The sequence below is a fragment of the Octodon degus genome, unplaced genomic scaffold (assembly GCF_000260255.1).
Source record: "Octodon degus isolate 3935 unplaced genomic scaffold, OctDeg1.0 scaffold00037, whole genome shotgun sequence".
NCBI classification, from domain to species: Eukaryota; Metazoa; Chordata; class Mammalia; order Rodentia; family Octodontidae; genus Octodon; species Octodon degus.
In genome coordinates, this window is record NW_004524613.1 from 2540371 (window position 1) to 2564054 (window position 23684).

At 49.5% G+C, this 23684-nt stretch overlaps 1 protein-coding gene across 1 annotated transcript; it reads left to right on the top strand.

Moving 5' to 3' along the window:
• Nucleotides 1–286: 286 nt before the first annotated feature.
• On the top strand, nt 287–22997 carry Xkr7 (XK related 7). The gene is made up of 3 exons (XM_004630793.2): nt 287–864; nt 21261–21463; nt 21907–22997. Exons 1-3 carry the CDS (start codon nt 287–289, stop codon nt 22860–22862), a joined length of 1737 nt encoding a protein of 578 aa, XP_004630850.1. The 3' UTR covers nt 22863–22997.
• The last annotated feature ends 687 nt before the right edge of the window (nt 22998–23684 follow it).

Consider the following 23684-nt stretch of genomic DNA (forward strand, 5'->3'; position numbering starts at 1 on the left):
GAAGGCGTGAGGGTGACCTGGGATGCTGTCCCCTCGCTGTCCCTCTTCCCTTCCCTGGCCGGGCCACAGGCTGGGCGGGTCGGCGCCGAGAAGAATGAATCATTGAAAAGGGGAGAAAGAGGAAAAGAAGAAGGAGGAGGAAGAGAAAAAGGAGGAGGAGGAGAAGGGGAGGAGGAGGAGGAGGAGAAGGAGGAAGAGAAGGAGGAGGGAGCCGCCCGCGCAGGGTCCTCCCCGCCCCGCACCCCTCCGCCGCCCGGAAGTCGCTCCCGCCTCCTGCTCCGCCAACATGGCCGCGAAGTCGGATGGAGCGGCGGCCGCGGCCGGCCCGGGGCCCGAGGGGGCGGCCGGGGGTGCCCGAGGCGGCTCCAGCGGGCGCGAGGAGGCGGCGGCGGTGCCCGGAGGCCCGGAGGTGGCCGCGACGGGAGGCGCGGGGCCGCGCTACGAGCTGCGGGACTGCTGCTGGGTGCTGTGCGCGCTGCTCGTGTTCTTCTCCGACGGCGCCACGGACCTGTGGCTGGCGGCCTCCTACTACCTGCAGGGTCAGCCCACCGTCTTCGGGCTCACGTTGCTCTTCGTGCTCCTGCCCTCTCTGGTGGTGCAGCTGCTCAGCTTCCGCTGGTTCGTCTACGACTACTCCGAGCCCGCGGGGGCCCCAGGACCCGCTGTCAGCACCAAGGACAGCGATACTGATGGCCCCGCTGTCAGCACCAAGGACAGCGCTATCTCCTTTAGGACTGAGGAAGGCGGTCCCGAGCTGGGTGCCCGGCCTTCCTCTGCCAGCACCTACCGTCGCCGCTGTTGCCGCCTCTGCATCTGGCTACTGCAGACCCTCGTCCACCTCCTGCAGCTTGGCCAGGTCTGGAGGTAGGAGAAAAGCCGGTGGAGGGAGCATAGTCGGAGGAGTGAGAGTGACAAGGAGTTGCCTGTCACCCCAGCCCTTCTCTGACTTTTCCAGGACCCCCTCCTGTCCTGACCTCCACCCACCCCACCCTACTGCAGTTCTTATTCTTTTCAGTCAGGTCCTTATGATCCCCCCCAACCTACCCAACCCAAAGGGAGGGGATGGACCAAGAAGTGAGAGGTAAAGATTCTCCTTGGTTTGTGTGAGTAAGGAGGACCCAGGGCTCGTGAGGATAAGTGTGAGGCTTGGAACAGGTACACAGAGCTTTCTCCAACCCTGACCCTCCCTCTCTGTCTGTCTGCCAAGCCTGAACTTAGGAAAGAGCTTAGAAATCCTTCCTTGCTCTTCAAGAAGCTCAGTTTGGAACTGCAGCCCATTCCCAACCTCCCAAAGAGAGACAGAATTTGAGGCAGCAAAGTGACTATCCGACCTAACTTCTTCAGCTTTTTGAGAAAGGGTGTGCTGGACCCAGCTAGGAAGCTTCTCTGTTTCTTTCAAAGCCTCCTCCTCCAAAAGGGCCAATGGGACTTGGAGTTTTGAATCTGGTATTAGATGGTCACTAGCTGCCCTTTAATCCTAGGATGGTACAGCAAGCAGGCTTTGTTCAAGCTGCTCACTTCCAGGTTTCTTTCTCTGCCAGGACTGAGGGTGCCTGCTGTGCGGAGTTAATTGGAGAGGGGGGAATTCTAAACCTAGGGCTCCTCTTGAATCTGAATTGCTATAGTACTTTGAGCTCTACTATACAGTGACAAAATGAAATTACTTACTATATGATTGTAGGCAAACCTTCTTCTCCCACATTTATGTATTCAGCTGTAAAATGAGAGAGGCTCTCTATTCTCATCTCATTGGTTTAACAGTACATTTTTCTTACCTATTGGGATGGTCAGGAGACAGAAGGGCTGTACAATGACCCTGCAGACTGGGACATATTTTGGAACAGTACTGTATTATGATGATTATAACAGATGTGGGGAAGCATGGAAAAATTCACTCCAGAGATATAATGGGTGATCATTATTATTGTTATATTTATTCTGCTACGTGTTAAGCAGTCTGTCGAACTCAGAAGATCCAGTTCTGGGTTGAGGGTTAGAAAAAGCACATCCAGGTTTTGTCCCAACTGCTCACTTGCTGTGTGTTATTGGTTCTCCTTCTGCCTTGGTTTCCTCATTTATGCCTGTCCAGATGATGTACGTTTTCTATTTAGCTTGCCCTGTACAGAAAAGGAGTGGAGCACTATCCACATAAGGTAGTATTATTCTTATTAGCTTGACACATAAAGTGTTCATATCTACATCCAGGAACTAATCTGCATTTATCATTCTGTGCCAGAGTGGACAGATGGTGAAAGGTATTTTTAGATTCTGAAATGGTAACTTCCTATTCTTGGTAGCCAAAGCTTCACCCCCTTTCCCTCCAGCCTAAAGTGGGCCAACTGCCCCATGACTCACTGGCTACCCTCCTCCCCATTCAGAGTCCACTTACAAGAAGCTAATAGCTAATAGGTCTCTTCATTCTTGAACACAGACCGAGTTTCCCTCAAGTAGGGCAGATAATGACCAGAGGCAGGGAGTCCCAAGAGGAGTGGCTGGAAATGGCTAAGAGTACACCAAGTTCCATGTTTTCTTAGATAAAAGCAATTTCCACAATTTTTCCATTTGTCAAGTAGAAGGCTGAGGATGAGAAGATTTTGCAGGAATACCAATCTGATGATTATGAGTGGAATCTAACCTATGGAAATATATTGTGTAGTTTGTATAATATTTTTTATACCCAGAGTCCTAGGTTGTTTTGGGGGAAAAAGTTATCTCTAGAAGTCTCAGGCATGGGACAGCCTAGACTGAATGTGTATGTACAGTAGGTCATTCTATTTCCTCTGGTTATACCTGGACCATTCTCTTGGGCACTCAGTCATGAAACCCTAATTTGCAGTTCTATAACAATGATTTCATTAAGCACTCACTTTGTGCCAAGCCTACTGGTTGCCATTTTACTTGCTTTACCTCCTGCACCCCTCCTAGTGAGCCTGTCATATAGCTAGTATTATAATTTGTACTTGAAAGATGAGGGAATGGAAGCTAAGAGAGGGGCATCCTTGCCCAAGGTCACACAGCAAAGAACTGGAAGACCAGGATTCAAGAGTCTCTACCTTCAAAATCTGAGTTCAGTTTATCCACCTTGCAGTTCTGCCACTATAGTGTCCCTCCCACAAGCTCGAAGAATTATGAGTCTGAGATTCCAAGATTCCAGGATGATGGAAAGTCAAGCTTCTGTTGCACTGAGATAAGACTGTGAAAAGGGGGAGGGAGGTAGACCACATAGCTAAGGATAAGGAAATGGTGTGTATTGTGGAGAAAGTGCTGGGTTGCAGAGGTACTTTTGAGAAGCTTGCATCTTTATCTTGGTTTGTAAGTATCCTTGAGCTGGAGTTTCCACATCTGGCCTTCAGTTTCTCTGTGTATGAAGTAAGATTATAATCCGCCCTTAAAGGGTGGATTATGCCTTTCTGGTGCCTCATCATGTCCTTCTATGCTGCTGGGAACCCAGCTGCTGCTTGGAACAGGTTAGGGTCATCTAGCTTTGGGAGCCTCCCTCAAATACCCCTTCCACATCTAAGGTGCAGCACTGCTCCCTCTATCACCTCCAGAGAGGTTCTGAAATGAGACTGACCTACTGTGTTCTTCATGCCCTGCACAGGGTAGAGCTCACTCACTTAAAGAGAGGGGAGGGGCTGGGGTCTGCAGAGAGCTGGAAAGGAATTACCAACAGCTGACTGTTCTCTCTGACTTCAGATTCTGCCGTCAGGGAGAATTCAGGGAGATTTCATGGAAATAGCTACTAGAAGTAAAAAATCCACATTAGGTCATGCTAACTAATCTAGAATTCAGATTCTGGGTGTATTATGAGGGCTTATGTCATCAGACCCTTTGCCCATAGCTTTAGTTCTAAGTGGCTGAGAGGGGAAATCCAAACAAGGTACATAGAAGTCCCTGGGACTGTCATTCCTGGAAATTAAGCAATGTTGGCACAACATATTTGCTTTCCACATCAAGAAGCTTTTGTATAAGTTCTGAGTAGTGGGCCAGGGTAATGAGGAAGGAGATGCATATTGGAGCCCTGAAGGGTCAAATCTGAGTAGCTGGCCAGTCATTCACCTCCTAATCCCACACACCCAACTCTGAGTAAAATAATTTTAATCATGAAGATACTTTTCAACTCTATAGGTTTATGCACTACTGAGTCAAAAGGTAAATACTTTGAGGAGTCAGGTAGATAACACAGACATAGGTACATGGGGCATTCTACAAGGGGACATTGTGGGGACAAGTACTCTGGAAAAGAGGAGCCTAGCTACCCTGTCAGTGCCATTAGAAATGGAGGACCCAATCTTGTCAATTCTTGGTTTCTCAAGAGAAACAGGAAACCAGTATTTTTGTATGAACTTTCCCAATTTTCAGCTACTAATTAAGAGTATTAAAAATAATGTTAACCAAAAGAAATGCATTTGTGGGCCTTCTTTCTTTATAACCTCAGGCAACCTCTTCATAATTGGTAAGGCTCTTTTATGCAGAAGATGTTATTAAGCCAGGCATGGTGGCTCACACCTATAATTTCAGCTGAAGCAGGATTATGAGTTCAAGGCTAGACTGGGCACTTAAGCAAGATCCTGTCTCAAAAAAAAAAAAAAAAAGTTTGGGCAGGTACTGGATTCAATTCCCAGTACTAAAGGGGAAAAAATGTTATTACTTTAAATACAAAATGAGGAAATTCACAAACACTGCACACCTACCACATCCCAGAAGGCCCTGTGTGAAGTAATCCAGGCTTGCGATCTCATCTTGAAATTGTTCCTCTTCTGGCTATTGATACACCGATTTATCCAATAAAGCAGTGAAGTAGGTAACTTGTCCAAGTTCACATCTGAGTAAGTCGGGGAAAAGTGGTACCTACCCAGGCTTGTCTGATTTCCAAGCCAATTCTATTCCTGACACCACTAGATCTAACAGGGGATCTCAGAGCTATGTCTCTGTGCAGTGACAGATTGAGTCCCAGAGAAAGAGGCAGAGTGAGAGGAGAGCGAGAGTGTGAGAGCAAGAGCGAGAGAGAGAAAGAGAGAGAGAGAGAGAGAGAGAGAGAGAGAGAGAGAGAGAGAGAGAGAGAGAGAGATCTCATCCTGTTCTAAAGCAGATCATTAGGTAGGGCACAAATCTGGCTATGGGCTGGTCACCAGCCTGTGTCTTCATCCCATCCTCTGCCAATCCTCTGAGCTGTTAAGCCACTGAAGACTGTTAAGCCAATTAAAGTCCTCACCCTGTCTCCTCTGACCCTGTGGGCAGTGGAGCAGTAAGCCATGAATCCTGCTTTCCCTAATCTTGAACTCATGGGCCCAGCTTTGCCCAGATAAGCATGGTTTGCTAAGCCAATTAGTGTGAGAGACCTGGCATGGGATTCCTCCCAGGCTGTCAGGATCCAGGCACCTCAAATTGGAAAGGGAGCAGAGGGAGGCAATTGGACTTTGGGGGCCTCCCTCCAACACCCCACTCCCTCTGCCTGCTAGCAAACCCTGTACTGAAAAGGTTCTGAAACGAGTCAGGGACCTGTGGAAGTTTGGCTCTGGGTCTCCCCTGTGAGAAGCTACATTTTTGGCATTATGGCTAAGATCAGGAACTCTGAATTCAGATGATCTCAGTTCAGATCTTGGCTCTACTACTTCTTACACATGGCCTGACAAGCCACATAATCTCTCATTCTGTTCTGAAAGTAGGGACCATAATAGTATCTACTCACTGCTTGGATTATTTTTGGTTTAATGAGATCGTGTACACTAAGGATTTAACAATGGGCTGACTCCATCATTAAGCGTGCAAGAACTGATAGTGATGATTACCGCCATCACCCTGGGCTTTGTTCCCTGTGGAGCAAAGATTTGTTTCACAGAACACATGGACATGAGGTTGTAGGAAGCCTCTGAAGCCATAGTGACATGGCAGTCATTCATTTACTCTGCAATCATTCATTTGGCAAACATTTATGGAGCACCAGCTGTATACCAGGTACAGTCCTAAGTGCTGAGAATAGAGTCATGAACAAGGCAAAGTATTTGCTTCCTGAAGCTCTGGAGTTTAATGGAAGAGGCCAATGAATAAAATGCAAGGGAGTATATAATATAAACTGCAAAGGGAGTTCTGAGGAGGAGAGTGTAGCTCTTTGAGATCAGGTGCTCAAGCAGGCCTCTCTGAGAGGTGGCACAGAGGTAGAGGGCTGACTGAGGTGAGTGCGAGTGATGTGGATGCCTTGGGAAGGCTGTTGCAGGCAAAGTGAAGCAGAAGAGCAAGGTGTAAGTCAGGTGGCAGAGGTAGAGCAAGGAGAGTTGGGGGGATGGGGACAGAGTGGCAGACTCCAGGCCTCTCAGGCCTTGAATGGAGGTGATTAGAGGAGGACCAGGTCTTCACTGCCTGTTTTTCACTGGCTACTGTGGCTGCTGAGAAGCGTGTCCTGGAGCTCCCAGAGGAGGTTGCTAGGAAGAGCCTAGTAAGAGCAGGGGGAGCCGGACCAGAGTAGTAGCTGCTGGAACAGGGGTCCGCTTCAGGAACCCTTTCTTTGGGCTTCAACTTCTCCCCTGAGGCCAGATAATAAATGTTTAGAACCTGCTGTCTGGAATTCAGCCACATCCTGCATCTGTCTCTTCCTGTGACATTGGACAAGTGGCATTAACTTGTCCGTGCCTTGACTTCCTCACCCATGAAACAATCTGATAATAGCTCCAGCCTTGAATGTGGCCGATTAAATAATGTATGTTTAGCACAGTGCCTGGAACACTGCAGTACTCGACAATTGTGATTAGCCATTGCTATTTGTATTGTGATATATAAAATGAGTTAGAAGCTGGGTTCTATGGTACTTTTCAAACTGTCCTAGTCTCCTCATTGTCATTTTTTATTTTCTTTTGATGTTAGTTTCATGTCTAAGGTTTTGTTTTGAGTAATCAGTGCCACAGCTGAAATATGTTTGCAACCGCCTGAGTGTTTGGCAGTGACCTCTGCAAGGCTCCTCCCTGCTCTGCTTCACAGGGCTGCTGCAGGACACCAAACCTCAACCTCAACACTCACCTCCAGGGAGACTTCTCTCCAGGACATCCTGTGCCCCCACCTGCCCGCCCCCCTCTGCCTATCCAGCTGCAACAGGCCATTAGAGCTGCTCCTAACAGACACTCCCAACAGACACAGCGGCGGCAGTTGGGCCCAGCGTCCCTGTTTGATCTATAAAGACCACACAGGAGAAGCCCTGGGGATTAGGAGGAGGGAGGGCTGCCAGGAAATGGCTTTGAACCCTGGCAGCTGGAGCCAAGTCCCTAGGGGAAGGAGGGGAGGCTGTTTGGGATCCACTCTGCCCCTTCATTCACTACCCTGCCTTTGTTAGGGCATTCCAATTCCTCTTCCTGTGGGAAATCCGATAGGCCTCTAGTTATCATCTCCCCTGCCCCCAGTCCTGTCTGCAGCCAGGGATTCTGCAGCTAGGATCTGTCCTTGCACCTCTGGAACCTGAGGGCAGCCCTGATTCCCTGTACCCCTAGCCCTACTTCAGTGCTTTAGCCTGGCAACAAAGCCCTTGACCTCTGCCCGCTCATCTCCTGACTGTTCTAGCTTCAAGTTGGTCTGCTGTTTCTCCTCCCCAAATCAAAGCATGCATTTCTTCTTGCTGAGCCTTCTCCATCAATACCCTTTCTCACTCCTCCCCATGAAATTCTGTACATCCTTCACAGCTAAGTTCAGTTGTCACCTGCTCTGAGAAACTTCGCCTCAACAAATCCACACAGCCACTGCCCCTCAGACCCCACCTCTTACTCAGACCCCACCTCTTACTCCCCCCAATCAGGTCCTTGTCTTTATTTTATTTTTGGTGGAACCAGGGATCAAATTCAGGACCCTGTGCTTCCAGGCAAGCATTTATTCCACTGAGCTATATCCCCAGTCCCAGGTCCTTGTCTTTAGAATATAAAATGGAAATTGCTTGGCAATTTGTTTGTGTTTGTTCTTTATGGAAGAGCTATATACATTCTTGCTGAAACCTTGGGCAGCATAAAACAGAAAAATTTCTCCCACTCATATCTCTTGGGTGTTTACGGGTAAGGTTAAGGGAGATTTCTACTTACTAATTAGATATTTCTTATATTGCATTAAGATTTTACTTGTGCTTTTTAATTAATCACAAATCACATTACATACCCACCTGGATTTAAAAAATCAAGTATTAGTGAAAATTATAGCTGTCATTTATTAAGACTTAGGTTAGATGCCTTGTCTTCTTGGCAATCCTGCTATGTAGAGAATGTGGTGGTGAAGAATAAGGATGTGGAGACAAAGCTCAGGCTATTCCACTAATAAGCTGTGCGGTCTTGAGCAAATCATATACCCTCTCTAAGCCTCAGCTTCCCCAGTGAGATAATGTTCCCTGTGAATGACTGGTGTGCAGGCTTATTGAATTCATACATGGGACACGTGTTGCACAATACTCAGTATATAGTAGTGCTCTGTAACTAGCCTTATCATTCCTGTCTTACAAATATGTAAACTGAGGCAGAGAGACGAATGACCTCCCAGGTAGTAATTAGCAAAGCCAGGGTCTGAAACCACAAAGCAAGCTCCTGAGTTCAGAATGCTATCCTATGTCCCATTACTTAAGCATATTCCTGCAAATTAATCAATCATGTACAGTTTGGAGGAGCAGAAGCAAAAACACTGAAGCCCAGTTCTTTCTCTGTGATAGACTGTCCCCCAGCCAGGCTTTCCCACCAGATCAAAAGCTTTGGGGAATCGGGCTGTCCCTCTTCCCTCCGCCTCCTGTGGCGATGGGTCAGGAACAGATCCTACATGCCATTAGTGGGCTTACACTTGGAATTCAGCTGAAGTCTGTACCAGGTTGTTGGAATGCAAGGGCTATTGAAGCAATGTTGGGTCTGTGATTGATCAGCAGACCCTCAGGCAGTATGGGAGCCTTCTGCATTTGTGGGCACAATGCTGAGGTCTGTTAGGCCTTCTGAACTATCAGCAGGCCAAGGCTAAGTATAGTGCTGAAGAGGTGATGGAAACAACACAGTTGTGGCTCCAGGATGGTACAGGTTTGCTGACAGGAGATGGAGAAGTAATATCTCTGTGTGCAGTAGGTCCTTAATAGGTGTTGGTATGAGTCAACTGGAATGCTTGGGGTGAGCATCTTGAGAGAGTCATTTTACTACCTGGGGTTCAATTATGCCATCTGTAAGGTCCAGTTGGGGGCTTGAAGCTCTGTGTGATTTGGGTAAGAATGTAGACTGGCTGAGATCTCCTGGCCAGGTGCAGATCGGGACAGCATGAATTCCTGGACTTCTGACTTTGGGCAACTTTCTCTGCTGGTCAGAGCCCCCACCTTCTCTGTGGAGTTGATCACCTCCACGTGATAAGGTTCTCCTGTAGATACCTTGAGTAACTTAAATACACAGGGCTTGTCACATAGTGTATGTTCAGAAAATATTTACCCTTGCTATTATTGCACAAGCAACAGCCCATCCCGTGTGCTTAGTAACAAGAGGACATGAGAAAGAGGGACTAAGGGTCCTTACTCTCAGTAACCATCACCCACTGAGCCCCATCCAGGAGGGAAGTGCTCCCTCCATGGCAGGGGCACCAGTGGTGATCCCAGGTTAAAAGGAGGCAGCATCCTTTAAATAAAGACAAAAACAGCCTATCAAGCAGGCCATCAGACACAGGGTGAGCTGCTCCCCAGGGCAAGAACTCCAATTAACAGGGGCATGCAAAGAAAAGCAGCTGGCTTTGGCAAGAATAGCGTAGCAGGGGCTTTGGCATCAGTTTGGAGGACAAACCAGATAATCTCAAATGGTTTCAAGATCCCTATGACTTCAGGATTCTACAGCTATCACTTGAGGTTTTGTGATGTTCAGTTCCATAGTACTGAACTGCTGGACCACAGGTTGTCAATCCATGGCAGTTAGGCAAATCCAGCCTGGGGGTGAGTATCTTTGGTCCATGCAGTACTTTTTTGTCTAATTTTTCAGTGAAACATTTTATTATAGCAAATTTAAACATATACAAGAGTAGAGAGGCTAAGCTAATGATCCCTCACATGCCATCACCCCAGCCAACATTTACTGATTCCTGATAACCTTGTTTTATGTAGGGCAGCACCGTCCAGCAGGAATCTGCTGATGGCAAGTTCTGTGCCAGTGCTAACCAGCACAGTAGCCTCTCGCCTCATCTGGGTATTAAGCACTAGAATGAGGCAGGTGTGACTGTGGGACTGAATTTTTAATTGGATTTAATTTTAATTAATTTAAGCTTAAATAACCATATATGACTAATGTTGCCAATGTAGGTGTTAGAGAGCACAGGTCTAGACCTCCCATTTTCTTCCTTCCATATTATTTTTAAGCAAATCTCAGGCATCATGTCATTGCCTCCACAAATATTTCAGTATATCTCCAAAAAGAAAAGTTTTAAAAAACATCTAAAATGTGCAATAGTGCTATCACACCTATAAAAAGGAATAATAATTTCTTTAAAATTCATATGGTATTTCCTTAATTAGTTGCCAACATTTCTGAATTGAGACTTTCTCTTTTTGCATAAATATCCTAATTTCCAACTATTATTTTAAAAATTGAGAAAAGAGAAAGAAAGAAAGATGGAAGGAAAGAGAGGGGGCCAGCCAGATAGCTCTGCAGATTAAAGCGCCTGCTTAGGCAAGCACAGGGATTGGGGTTCAATCCCCAGCATGCTGTGCCGGCCCTGCCCCTGGGCACTGTGAGATGTCAATTGAGACTGAGTGTGGTGGCACGCACTTGTAATCCCAGAGTTTAGGAGGCTGAAAACAAGAGGAGCACTACAAGTCTGATCTGTGTAGGGAGAACCTGTAGACCCTGTACTAAATACATTTAAAAAAAAAAAAAAAGGAAGGAAGGAAGGAAGAAATACACTTCAAATATTGAAACTCCATGTTCTCCCAGGGCAGCAAGTTGCTAGAACTGACAGCGGCTGCTTCTATAGACAGGGTTCTTTCTGTCATCTGCCAGAGTCCCAAATGAAATCAGCTTAGCCCCTGTAAGCACTGGTTTTTAACATCCTAACGTTGCCATCTAGAATCACAGTTCAGAGACAAATACATGTAACACTTCCTTTCTGCCTTGATTTCTGGTACCTTCAGATGCTACCAAGGAGACTAGACCCTGGCTCACGCCACCCTTGCTCCATACAGGGATAGCAGGAAAAGAGGAAAGGGTGGACCAAAAGTTCCTGGGGCATTTTGAATTTAGAGTTCTGGGTTCTAGTCTCTGTTCTGTGCCTGTTTCACAGACGGGGAAAACAAGACCCAGAGGGAAGAGGAGTTTTGGCTGCACTCATGCTGTGAGGGACATGAGATACTTGAACATGGTTCCAAATACTCTGCATAGGATCAGCTGCATGGCTGTTCTGCTGGGCAGAAAGAGGGACACTGGCTGGGAGCTGCTGGGATTGATTAGACTAGAGAAGGTCTCAGCTTTTCAGCCATAGCCTAAAATTAGTGGCTGAAAAGTGTTTGGCCTCATCCCAGCGAAAAAGGTGCTGTGACTCTGTAGCGGGCTGCTAAGGAGGAGGGAGACAGCCTAGCTCCCAGCACCATATGAAATGGGAGTCAAACGTGTAAAATCACATTCTTTACTGACATTTATGAATCATTTGGCTGCCAACACCAAGAAGGTCCTATTTTTTACATCTTTGCTGGAGTGCTTAGAATTGAGGGTTAAGGCAATGAGAAAGGGTGTCTTGGGGCCAAGAGCTTCCTGGGCCACAGTGCAAGTGAAGAGGCCCATATTTCCTAGAGAATCTACAGATTGGTCTTGGTCCCAGGTCCTATCTCAGCTGACCCATGCCTCATGGCGAAATACAGTAGTCAGTAGCCCTAGCTTGAGATACAACCTAGATACCTTCTGGCTGTTGGACCCTGGCAAATCACTCCTCTGAATGCCTTCTGAATGTCTTGGACCATCCTTTCCTGTCCTCTGACAACTGGTCTCCCATCTTCCACCTTTGTTTCCTTGCAGTCTGTTTCCCAGAGCCAAAGTGCTCCCGCAGTTGGCCTCTCCCTGTTAAAGTCTCCATGTGGCTCCCCAACCTTCTTGGGATATAGAACTAATCCTCTACCATGGCCCACCTCATCTGCTGCTTTTCCTCTCCTCTGAATCACAGCTGTTCTGGCCACTTGCTGTCCCTCCTCACCCACCGCAAGACCTTTGCCCACACTTCCTCTACCATTGGCTCTCTTCCCTCCCTCCTTCACCTGGTTAGCTAGAGTGCTTGTTTCAGACCATGGCTCAATAGTCACCACCTCCAGAAAACTTCCCTGACCACCAGCATTTGCTCTAACAGCACTGCTGGCCTCTTTGCTATAGCAGGGAACCTTAAGGGGGCATGTTTGCAGCCCAAGGAGCATGTTTTTTACATGTTAACGTGATTATTTAATTAATGTCCTGCCCCCTCCTTCAATAAACTGACATCCTAACAGATAGGTTGGGTGCCTCTTGCTTGTTGTTGTATCTATCCTTGCTCCTGACACATCACAGGTACTCAAAAATCCTTGAAATAAGTGTCCAGTGGGGGAGGGGATATGGCTCAATGATACAGAATTCGGTTAGCATACATGAGGTCCTGAGCTCAGTGCCCAGCACAAAAAAAGGAAGAAGTTAAATCAATCTTCTCTTAGACTCAGCTTCCTAATCCAGGAAATGGGAATTGTTTCTATAAATCGCAGAGCTGCAGAGGAGTTCAGCAAAGTACACATAGAAGGTGTTGACTGAGTGGTGGTTATTTTCTGGGGATGGGCAAAGACCCCAAAGGAAACCTCTCCTGTGAGCTCTCCCAGCAGTCTTCTCTCATCCCTGTCTCCTAAAGGCAGATTCAGTAGGCATCAAGGACAACTGACCCAGGGGTAGGTTGCAGGCCCACCAGAAACTAGAAGGAAACTAGAAGGCCTCCTTCTTCTTGATAAGGTCTCTTGTTCAAACATCTCCTTAATACCACCCATGAAGAAGTGTTCTGCCCTGGGCTGGGTATTTTATACATTTCACCACCTCACCACAGTGGTGTTGGCATTGAGCCAGTGGGTTCAAGAGGAGCAGCGATTTGCCTGAGGTTACAAAGTTAGTAAGTGACAGAGCCAGGATCGGAGCCCAGATCTCCCCAACCCACAGTCTGGCTTCCTTCCCTCTGTGCTCAACTACCTCTACTCAGGACTTGTAAAGCAGAGTTTATAATGTACATCCACTCACTCAAGAAGAAAGTAGGCATGGAACATTGATGATGTGCAGGGCACTGGGGACATAGCAGAGAAAGATACATTTGGTCGCTGTTCTTGGGGAAAATAAATATGTAAACAAGTACAGTTGATCATTTTGGGTTGAGATATGTGAGATTAAGGAAAAGGAGTAGCCTGACAGAAGTTGACCAGGTGGCAGGTGCGTAGGAGAGTTTGGAAGGGCCGTGGGTTGGGGATACTTCTTTAAGCAGGTGACACTGACCAAGACAAGTACAAGTTTGGTGGGCTACAGTGTGGAACTTTCTGGACAGAAGCTTTGAGGCTGGCCTGAGTGTGTCTGCTGAGAAGGAACAAGCCCAGCAGAGGTGGATGTTATGAGAGGGGGGTTGAGGGTGAGCAGGTCCTTGAGGGAGACAAAGCCCAGGCCAAACTGGGCCTCAAAGGCCAGGTGACAATTTTATGTAAGAGTAATGGGGAGCAACCTAACCTGGCTGTCTGAGTTGTTTTTCTCATTGCTGAGACAAAATACCAGACACCTAAGGTTAAAGGAGGAAAGGCTTATTTTAGCTCACAGTTTGTAGAGGTTTCAGTGCATAGTCAGCTGGTTCTAAGGCAGGGTGGCATCGCACAGGGACATTGCAAAGGAGAAACAGTCTATGGCATGGCAGGGCAGGCAGAAGACAGCAAGCAGCAAGCAATGACCATAGCTGGGTCACCCTTAATTCCAGCATTGAACTCTTTATTTATTTATTTTTTTAACTGGGAGTCGACAGCATTGAACTCTTAATTCCAGAACCACATGCCCTAGATCCAGCCACTTCCAAAAAGCTTCACTCCTGACCCCAAGAGCCTTTGCTGGGACATCTAGATACAGCCATAACACTGCCCTAGGAATCCACAAGCCCCTTGGGCTGCTGTGACAGATAAGCTCTGAAAGGCAAGAATGAGGCAAGATCAGGCCAGGCACAATGGACCTGCATGGTGACCTGGAAAGGAAAGAAGTACTTGGGTTCAGGACAGCTGGGCTTTACTGTATCTGAATTGGACAGGGCAGGTGGAGTTGCTGATGAAAACTCCTCAGGGGAGGAAAGACTCTGTTACTTAGGCCCATTTTAGGGAGGACTGAGACCCACAGAGGGGCTGACCCTTCCAAGAGCCATCTGGGTCTCCTGACTCTAATGATTGTCATCACTCTCTGTGCAGTATTCTCTAAACCCATAAAATCCCAGGAGAAGCTCTTAGGTCCACCATGTCCAGCTGCGGTGCTCTTTAGCAGCCCTACTGCCCACCCTCCCTATGTCTGAAGTAGCTGTGGTAACATGGAGGCAAAATGGCATGAGATGCTGGCTCAAGGGGCTGTGGAGAACCAGGCACATATCCTAGGTGTGGCACTAACCTACTGTGTGACCTTTTAGATAAGTTCCAGTTCCTTTCTGGGTCTCGGTCTCCTCATGTGTAAAGTGAGGGTAAGTGTAGTACCTATCCCAAAGTTCTATGAAGAGGAACAGACATACTGACAAACATAAAAAGACTCAGTATGGTCCATCATACTTTCAGCACCTAATAAATAAGAGTTTTTAATCATTAGTATGAACCCCTGCACGCCCAGAGTATGGAGAGCTTGGCCAGTGGGCAGCTTGCTGCCTCCTCAGCCGTCCCGAGCAGCCTACAGGGTCTGTCCTCCCCCCTCCCCTACAGGAACTGGTTCCTGGATGGAGTGGAGCGGGGGAGCCTCTGGAAACCGCTGTAGTTTGGCCCAGAGCTATGAGGGGGAGTGGGGAGAGGCGAGAACACGCACTCGGAAACGCTGAGCAGCCCGACAGATGGAGGAGCTGAGGATGTGAGAGACGCAGACAGACAGAAAGGGACCCAGAGTCAGGGAGAGGAGGAGCAGGCAGTGGAGGACACTGGGGGACTGGCAGCCACACCATGCCACAAGCTGAGCAGCCAACCAGCAGATGGACAGGGTTTCCAGGCGACAGAAAGATCCAGATAGACAGACCCAGGATCCAGGACAGGTAGAAAAGCAGAGCAGGAGTCCATGGGACAGGCAGGTTGTCTCAACATCAAAGAGACAAGCATACAGGCATACAGGATCTCAGGGTCAGACTAACAGATAACACAATACCTGAGAGACAATGGGACCTGTCGTTCAAGGGACAGATAAATAGATGAACCCCGGGTCTCAGTGTGAGCTTCATAGGCAAATGCCTGACGTGATGATGTGGAAATAGATTCTTGTATTCAGCATTCAGACACAACAGACTAACAGATCTGAGCACTGACCCAAGAGCTGAGCCCCAGCCCAGCATGTTGGGCTCTTTGCACAGAGCCTGAGGCCAGGCCAGAGGCCTGATCTAGTGTCGGAGACTTGGATGACTCGGGGACAAGTGGCTCAGGATGCCTCTGATGCTAGCTTCTCAGGAAGGATCCCCTACCCCTTTCCCTTCTTTCTACCATTAGGTGAAGCCCCAAACTCAGAGCGTGCTGGCAGGGTCCTGGGTCACAGAGGCACCTGGGTCTGGGGAGAAGGGAATGAGCCTTCCTCTATCTCCCAATTGCTGCCTGCTCTGGGGGTCATGGGATCCAGAAGCAATGACTTTTGGGGTCCATAACTGCTGACTTCTCACCTTGTCACCAAGTTTGGCTTCATACCCCCAATCCCAACAGCGTATACTTATCCACTCTTCCAGTTTCTCCCAGGACATGGTTCCTCTTAGCAAAGACTGGGAGTCAGAAAACTAGATCAAAAATAGACTTCTGGGTCCCCCTCTTCCTTCACCTATAAAATGGGACAGCAGAAGTAGCCTTTTAGTGAAGGGCGCTGACTAGAATGCATGATTCACGCTGGGCCACAGATCATTTAAACCCGAGAAGTGTTGGAGGAAGGGAGACATAGCTAGGCTGGAAAGGCATCCAGGAAGGAAGGCTTCCTGGAGGAGGAAAGAAATCAGGAAGTCAGGAGGAACCAACACAGGGTCCTGGCTGTAGGATAAGGGGAGATACCAGCAAACGTTCACATTTGTCCATTCACAAATATTGACAGGGTGCCTACTACATGAGGTGTGTAAGAGACACAGTGGTGACTGAGATAGAGAAGATCTTTGCCCCCATAGATTCCCCAGTGACAGAACAGAAAACAACTTGAGGCCAGCCTGGGTTCCATAGTGAGTTCAAGTCTAGCCTAAACTACATAGTGAGACCTTGTCTCAAATAAAATAAAAATGTTAAAAAGAATAGAAAATAAATGTTTCAATAAACAAAAGTTATTACACAGAAAGTATAGGCAGAAAGTAAGAGGAGAGGAATCGATAGACTGGAGTGATTTGGTGAGGGCAGAAATGGACCAGGAGGCCTCTCTACAAAGGTGATGAGTAAGCTGATGAGGAGCCAGCCTCTGCAGGAACGAAGGGGGCTGTTCCAGGCCCTCACACAGCCCATGCAAAGGTCCTGCGTCAGGAACAAGTGTGGCTGGGCCCCTCAGGGCACCAGGAGTGTGGTGAATACACAGATGATGGTTTGAGACTCAGTGAGAAACAGCCAGGCCAGATGGCCTGAGCCTGCAAGCAGAGGGGAGAAGCCCAAGTTTGATTCCAACTGTGCCAGGAGGCCTCTGAAGGGTTTTTCAGAGGAGAATGACAGGATCTGACAGGTTCTGAGCTGTCCCACAGGCTGCGCATGGGGAATGGACTGCAGGGGGAGGAGCCCACAGAGAAGGCTGGTGTGGTTGTCTAGACAAGAAGTAACTGTCACCTGCTCTTGGCAGTGACACTGGAGAGATGGATGGGTGAGGATATATTCTGGTAGAAAGCAAATGTACATCCCTCCCCCCGACTCTGGATTCCTTGCCTTGAGAGAGTATGCAGTTTTCCGTGGGTGGTACTAGTGCCATTTATGGTGATATTAACTTCTCTCAACTTCCTTCCAAACTGAGTGGGATGTGGGGTATGGTGGGCTTCCTGGAGGAGATTCCAAGAGAGGGTGCTTCGGCGTGAGGAGGAGCCCGAGGTATGCTCCCCCCTCCTATGTGCCCATCCCTCTACAGTTTGTAAATTATTTTCTAATCCATCCCTTAATTTAATGCTCACAACAAGTAAGTAAATCAGGTTCAGAGAAGCAGAGAGACCACCCAGGGAAACAGACAGTCCAGGGCAGGGCTGGGTCACAAACCGGTACTCCAGAATGTTTCCTTTCTCATCTTCACCTAACAACCATGTTGCAGGCAGGTTGGCAAGTGCCAGCCCTGTCTTCAAGAAGGGAAAACCGAGGCCAGAAAATGAGGTTGCATGTTCTGGGAAGGACTGTTTTAAGACTTTTGTGGGCTCTACATCTATCAAGCATATTAAAATGAAGCCACATCCAATCAAATGTAAATTATACATAACCAGATAAAAGCCAAATTGCAGTTGACTGGCTGACATCATGTTCTGTTTTACAGGCATTTAATTAAACATTTATTAATTTTGATTCTGCAGTTTTTCCTTGTGTTTTGGAGCCAAGTCTTTTTTTTTTTTTTTTTTTTTCAGACTTCAAATATTCTTCTTGGTCCACAAACATCTCACAGGCCCTTGGCCCTGGGCATGTAATGCTGGCTGGAAACAATGCCAGTTTGGGTCCTGCTGCCAAAAGGGCCAAGTGAAGCAGAAGCCAGGCCTTTCATCCCCAGGCTGCAGTGAGGCCTGTGTGCTCTCTGCTGATCCTGTGTGCCTGGCACTCAGGTCTTGCTCTTACCTCTCCTGTCCCTGTTCCTGCCCGTAGCAGCCCTGGGCTATGTGAGCCCTTTGTCTGCCATGAGCTGGGAGCTGGCTGAGGAGAGGGCAGGAGTGGGTGGGAGGTGGGCAGTTGGCCGTCAGGTGGTGATGGATGCTGGCCTGGAGCCGGGGCCTCCCTCATGCTGACCCGGCCCGGAAACAGATGGTCTTCGAGCCTGAGAGAAACTTCCAGGGTGTCACCCTCCCCCAACTCCCCAGGCCCCTTCACATTGGACCAGCTGGTCTCTCTCTTTCCTGTTTAAAGCCAGAGCCATGGGAGTAGGGGGTGTGAGAGTAGGCTGGGAAGGCAGGAGAGGTGGAGGTCAGGGAAGATGGCTCTGTTCTAAGCCCCTCGAGGCCTTGGGGCCATTTTAGCCTCTCTCTTATCCCCCACTTTTAGCCCTCCAGTTGTGCTTTCTGCCCCTCCTATGTCCCCTGCTCAGCCCTGTCATTGTAGGCCTGGACCAAACCCCAGCTTCTCCTGGCTTCCCTCCAAGCCAGTCTCCAGAGCCAGCTTTTAGAGCTACTGAGCTGATAGCATCACCTCTGATTCTGGGATGGAATTCAGATTTAGAATAAAATCCGAACTCTGCAGTCCAGCTTTTTTTAATGATGCAGAGATCAAACCCAGGGCCTGGTGCATGCTAAGGAAGTGTTCTGCTGCTTAGCTACACTGCTAGCTCCTCCACGTCCAGGATGTGTTACCTTTACAGTTCTAGTATTTTATGGCTTTGCCTATTAAAACCCTCCTTCCAGGCCTAGCAAGCCACTGGCATTGCCCTGAACTGTCACAGGGTTTCGTGCCTGTACCTTTATATTAACTGGGTCTTCCATCTGGAATGATCTTCCATTTCTTGGTGTCTACAAATGCTAAACTTGTTTTAAAGCTGAGATCAAATCTTTCTTCCTCCAGACTTCCCTCACTTCTCCCCAACCTACCCACCTCTGATTTCCAAAGCATTTTGTAGTGTCTATTTCGCCTCTTACCCGTCTCCTCTCGCCCTCCAATGAACCTGTGAGGAATGCGAGGGCACAAAACAGGTGGTTAAAATACATTTGCTGTTGTATGAATAGCAAAGGATGATTCTGGCTGCAGAAATCATTATGTGGGCAGTGGAAGGGGGCCCAGGGAATTGAAGATAAAGAGACACAAATTTCTTTTCATCAGAAGAGCAAAATCCAGGCCTGGAGCCATTCAGGAGCTGAAGGCCTCACCTCAGGAAGGAGGGAAGTGTCCAAGCAATGAGTGTGAATGAACAGGCTGGAAAGGACTGAAGGAATCCCAGTGTTGGAAGGGACAGTTGAGCTGAGGGGCCCCTGCACCTCCCAAATCAGCTCCTGAGGGAACAGCGCCGTTCTCATCCTAGCTGCTCAACATCAATTGGGGGTGGGAAGGAGGGTTCTAAAGGCGAAGTTCCTGGCCATATTTGTGGGACGTCTGTGGGTGCCAGAACGTAATCTCTGAAAGAATCTCCAAGGCTATGAAGCCTGTCCCTCTTGCTGGCCAATGGAGAAACTGAAGTCCAGAGATGACCACACTACTGTGACGAGCAGGATGCCATTTGAGGAAGCTTGGTTTTATCCGGCCCTATGGCACATCGCTCCCACCCTTGGACTTACAGTATAACTGGACACAGTTGGTCCCATGGTTCCCAAACTCCATACTGCAGATGCCAACACTTCCCATCTTAGACTGGACTCCCCAATCTTGGGCTTCCCAATTTCAGATTTGGGCAGTAAGGTCACTGAATCTTTGTTGAGATTTTCCTTCCTGGTTTCCTGGGGAAGCAATTTTTGGAAGATCATTCTATGGTTTCAGCAAATGGCCTGCTGGGTCCATGAATCAGTGTTTAGGAAGCTGGGAAAGGGGTAGGGTCTGGGCACAGCAGCCATAGTGCAGCTGCTAGGCCAGATAGGGGAAATGGGACCCAGGGATTTGTGTGCAAAGTAGCTTCTTGTCTATTCAATCCTAACAGCTACTTTGAGAGAGTCTAAGGCTCAGAGAAGGTCTTATTCAAGATTATGCAGTAAATTGCAAGGAAGTCAGGAACTGGACTCAGGAGTCAGAGTCCCTCTCCTCCTCCAGCCACTTCCCAGGATATCAGCATGCTAGTTAACTCAGCCAGCTTGTATACAATCATTCATGCATTCAGCCCACTGTGCCCGGAGCTCTTGCTGTGTGATGAGAAAGAACTCAGGGTGCTCAGTGAGCAGGCTGACTTAGTCGGTGTCCTGGAGCTCAGTTTAGGGAGATGCGGGTGTTCCAGCAATTACAACCCACTGCGATGGCCAGGTGTGGTGGTGCACACCTGTAATCCCAGCACTCAGGAGGCTGAGGCAGGAGGGTAGCTGTGAGTTCAAGGCCAGCCTGGGTGACATAGTGAGTTCAAGGCCAGCATGGACTACATAGTAAGACCCTGTCTCACAAAACAACCCACTGGGATCAAGCCTGAGGGAGGAAGACAGAAGCCTGGGGGAGGCGCCTGTCCCTAATGGAGGGTGATCAACAGCTTCCTGAAAGAAGTTTAAAGACAGAACTTTGGGAGAAAAGTAAGACTTACTCAGACTTGGGGCTTGGGTTCTGGGGGACAGGGCAGGGTATTCCAGGTAGACCAAAGAGGAGAGATAAAAGCTCAGCAGTAGCAGAAGTTGCAGAGCGCAGTGGGATCTGTGGTCTGTATAAAGTAGCTGGAGCCGCAAAACTTGTTGGCAAAGGGTCCCAAGAGGAACCAGCATAATCACAAATACCTAGAGAAATTATCTCCGTAGCCCATTGCCTCTCAGGTGAGGCCAGGCACTGAGAGAATGTCAGGGATAGGCCAAAAAGTGGGCCGCAGTGTGGCGAATGTACTGAAGAAAGCCCTTTATGATTTAAGTAAAAGGCAACGTGCTCTAGCGGTCAGAGAACCTCCTGGGTTTGAGTCCTTGTTCTGTTTCTTCCTAGCTGTGAGACCTTGAGCGAATGATAGGCCTCCCTGGGTCCTAGTTTCCTCTTCTACAAGATGGGGGTGAGACTAGGACTGAGGAAAGCTCCCGTGTCAGTAAACCCTCAAAGAACGAGGCACACTTAAGGTCGGAGATAGCTGCAGCGTCAAGGGCCTCCAGTAGAGGAAGCTAAAGAGCCGACGTAGCGCTCCCCAGCCACGGCCCGAGGCGATCCCTGCCAAGAGGCCATTTCACAGCTGCTCGTTGGGGACCCCCGCTGAGCTGACGGCCTTCCCGGGGGCTGGGGGCTTGGGTCTAGGGGCTGGGGACTGGGGCGGGTGGGAGGGAGTGGGCTGAAAGGCGCCCGAGCGCTGAGCTCCGCCTGCCTCCCGCAGGTACCTGCACGCCCTGTACCTGGGCCTGCAGAGTCGCTGGCGCGGGGAGCGATTGCGGCGTCACTTCTACTGGCGGATGCTGTTCGAGAGCGCGGACGTGAGCATGCTGCGCCTGCTAGAGACCTTCCTGCGCAGCGCGCCGCAGCTCGTGCTGCAGTTAAGCCTGCTGGTGAACAGAGGCCAGGAGCCAGACCTGCTGCCCGGTGAGCCCCTCCCTGTCCCGCCCCGCCCCTACTGCCGGCCGGGAAAGCCCTGTACCTTGCTCCCAGCCAGGGAAGCTTTGCCAACCTCAACGCTCCTGGCACCCTGTACTCTTCCCATTCCAAGCCTGATAAAACACTCATTGCCCCCATACCGCCCTAACCCCACCCCTCAGTATCCCTAGGCCACTCCCAACTACCTTCCCCCTTCCCATTGTCAGGACAGACCCCCTTTCTGCCTTTCACCCTTCAACACACTGCAGACCCACTGCGGAAGTCCACTGCCTGTTGATTCCCCAGACTCTGGACCCCAACCTGCATCTCCTGGGGACACTTCCTCAAAGATCTGCCCTCTTGCCATAAGGGCAGCTCATGACCCAGATCCCTCCTGCTCTCCCCAGACCCACCCTAACCCAGCCCACCCCATTCCCACCTTGTCTCCACAGCCCTCTCCACTTCTGCCTCCCTTGTGTCCCTGGCATGGACGCTGGCCTCCTACCAGAAAGTGCTGCGGGACTCAAGGGATGACAAGCGGCCCCTGTCCTACAAGGGTGCAGTGGCCCAGGTGCTGTGGCACCTGTTCACCATCGCAGCCCGCAGTCTGGCCTTCGCCCTCTTTGCCAGTGTCTATAAGCTCTACTTTGGCATCTTCATTGTGGCCCACTGGTGCGTCATGACCTTCTGGGTCATCCAGGGTGAGACTGACTTCTGCATGTCCAAGTGGGAGGAGATCATCTACAACATGGTGGTAGGCATCATCTACATCTTCTGCTGGTTCAACGTCAAGGAAGGGCGCAGCCGCCGCCGCATGACCCTGTACTACTGCATTGTCCTGCTGGAGAATGCTGCGCTCACTGGCTTCTGGTACTCCAACCGCAACTTCTCCACTGACTTCTACTCTCTCATTCTGGTCTGTGTGGTGGCCTCCAGCTTTGCACTGGGCATATTCTTCATGTGTGTCTACTATTGTCTCCTGCATCCCAATGGGCCCATGCTGGGTCCCCAGGTGCATGGCTGCATCTTCCCTGAGGCCTCAAGGCCCTGTGGCCCACCTGTTGATGCTGTCACAAGTCCCCCAAGGTCCCTGCCAAGGACTACAGGTACAGAGAGGGATGGGGTCTCAGTGGGGAGTGAGCGTGCAGGGACCCCCACGCCACCTGTCTTTCAGGTGCGGCCTGGCTTGCCTCCCACACCAGTGGCCCGGCCCGTTCGGACAGAGGGGCCTGTCATTCGGATTGACTTGCCTCGCAAGAAGTACCCAGCCTGGGATGCTCACTTTATTGACCGCCGACTCCGGAAGACCATTCTGGCACTGGAATACTCCTCACCTGCCACACCTCGGTTGCAGTACCGGAGCATGGGGACATCCCAGGAACTATTGGAGTATGAGACCACAGTGTAGGCCATAATCTTCCCCAAAAGGGGGACAGACACGGCTGACCCCACACCAACCAGTGTTGACCTGGAGTTTTGAGGGCTACCAGGCCAAGGAGGAGTGGATCTGTTGGTCCAAGGATAGAGTGGCCCTACCATTGGGTTCTTTTAGGGGGTGAGGGCAGCCTTTTAGGGGAAGCCTCAGTCCCAGGCCCTGTTTTCAGCCCTCTGGCCCATTCCCTAAGGTCCCTGAACCAGGGCCAAGGGAGTTGACTGGTGCTACATTCCTCACAAGCTGCCCCATTTTTACTGGGGCCTCCATACCATGCCTGATACAAGGGGCTGATGGCCTTGCTCCTGCCTGGTATTACCCACATGATACCCTGGTGGACCTAGCAGTGGGAGATCATTGTCAGATCCATGGCCTGGGCCCTTTGCTCTCCATCATGGAGTTTGGCTAACTCCATGATGCAACAGAATCTCTGAGATGGATGCAGGAGATGGCAGAAGGTGTGGAGTGAGTTGGGACATCCCATTGGACAGGGTTAGCGGTCCTGTAGGATTTTAGGCCTAGGGCTGGACAAGAGGGGACCTGAAGGAGGGCATTGAGCTGGGGAGGAGGGGCTGATGGTGTGGAGATGGACAGAAGAAGGAACCCTGAAGGCCCAGGCTGGCAGGAGCATGGCAGGGTGAGGGTCTGGGAAGAAGAATCTGCAGTCTAGAGCAGAGAGAGTAAGCAACATCAGCTCCTTGGGAAACATGCTTTGTTATGGACTGGTATGGATGAGGTTCTAGACACTTCAGGTAAATTTTTCAAGGAGCCACTCTGTTCTAGATGAGCATCAGGAAC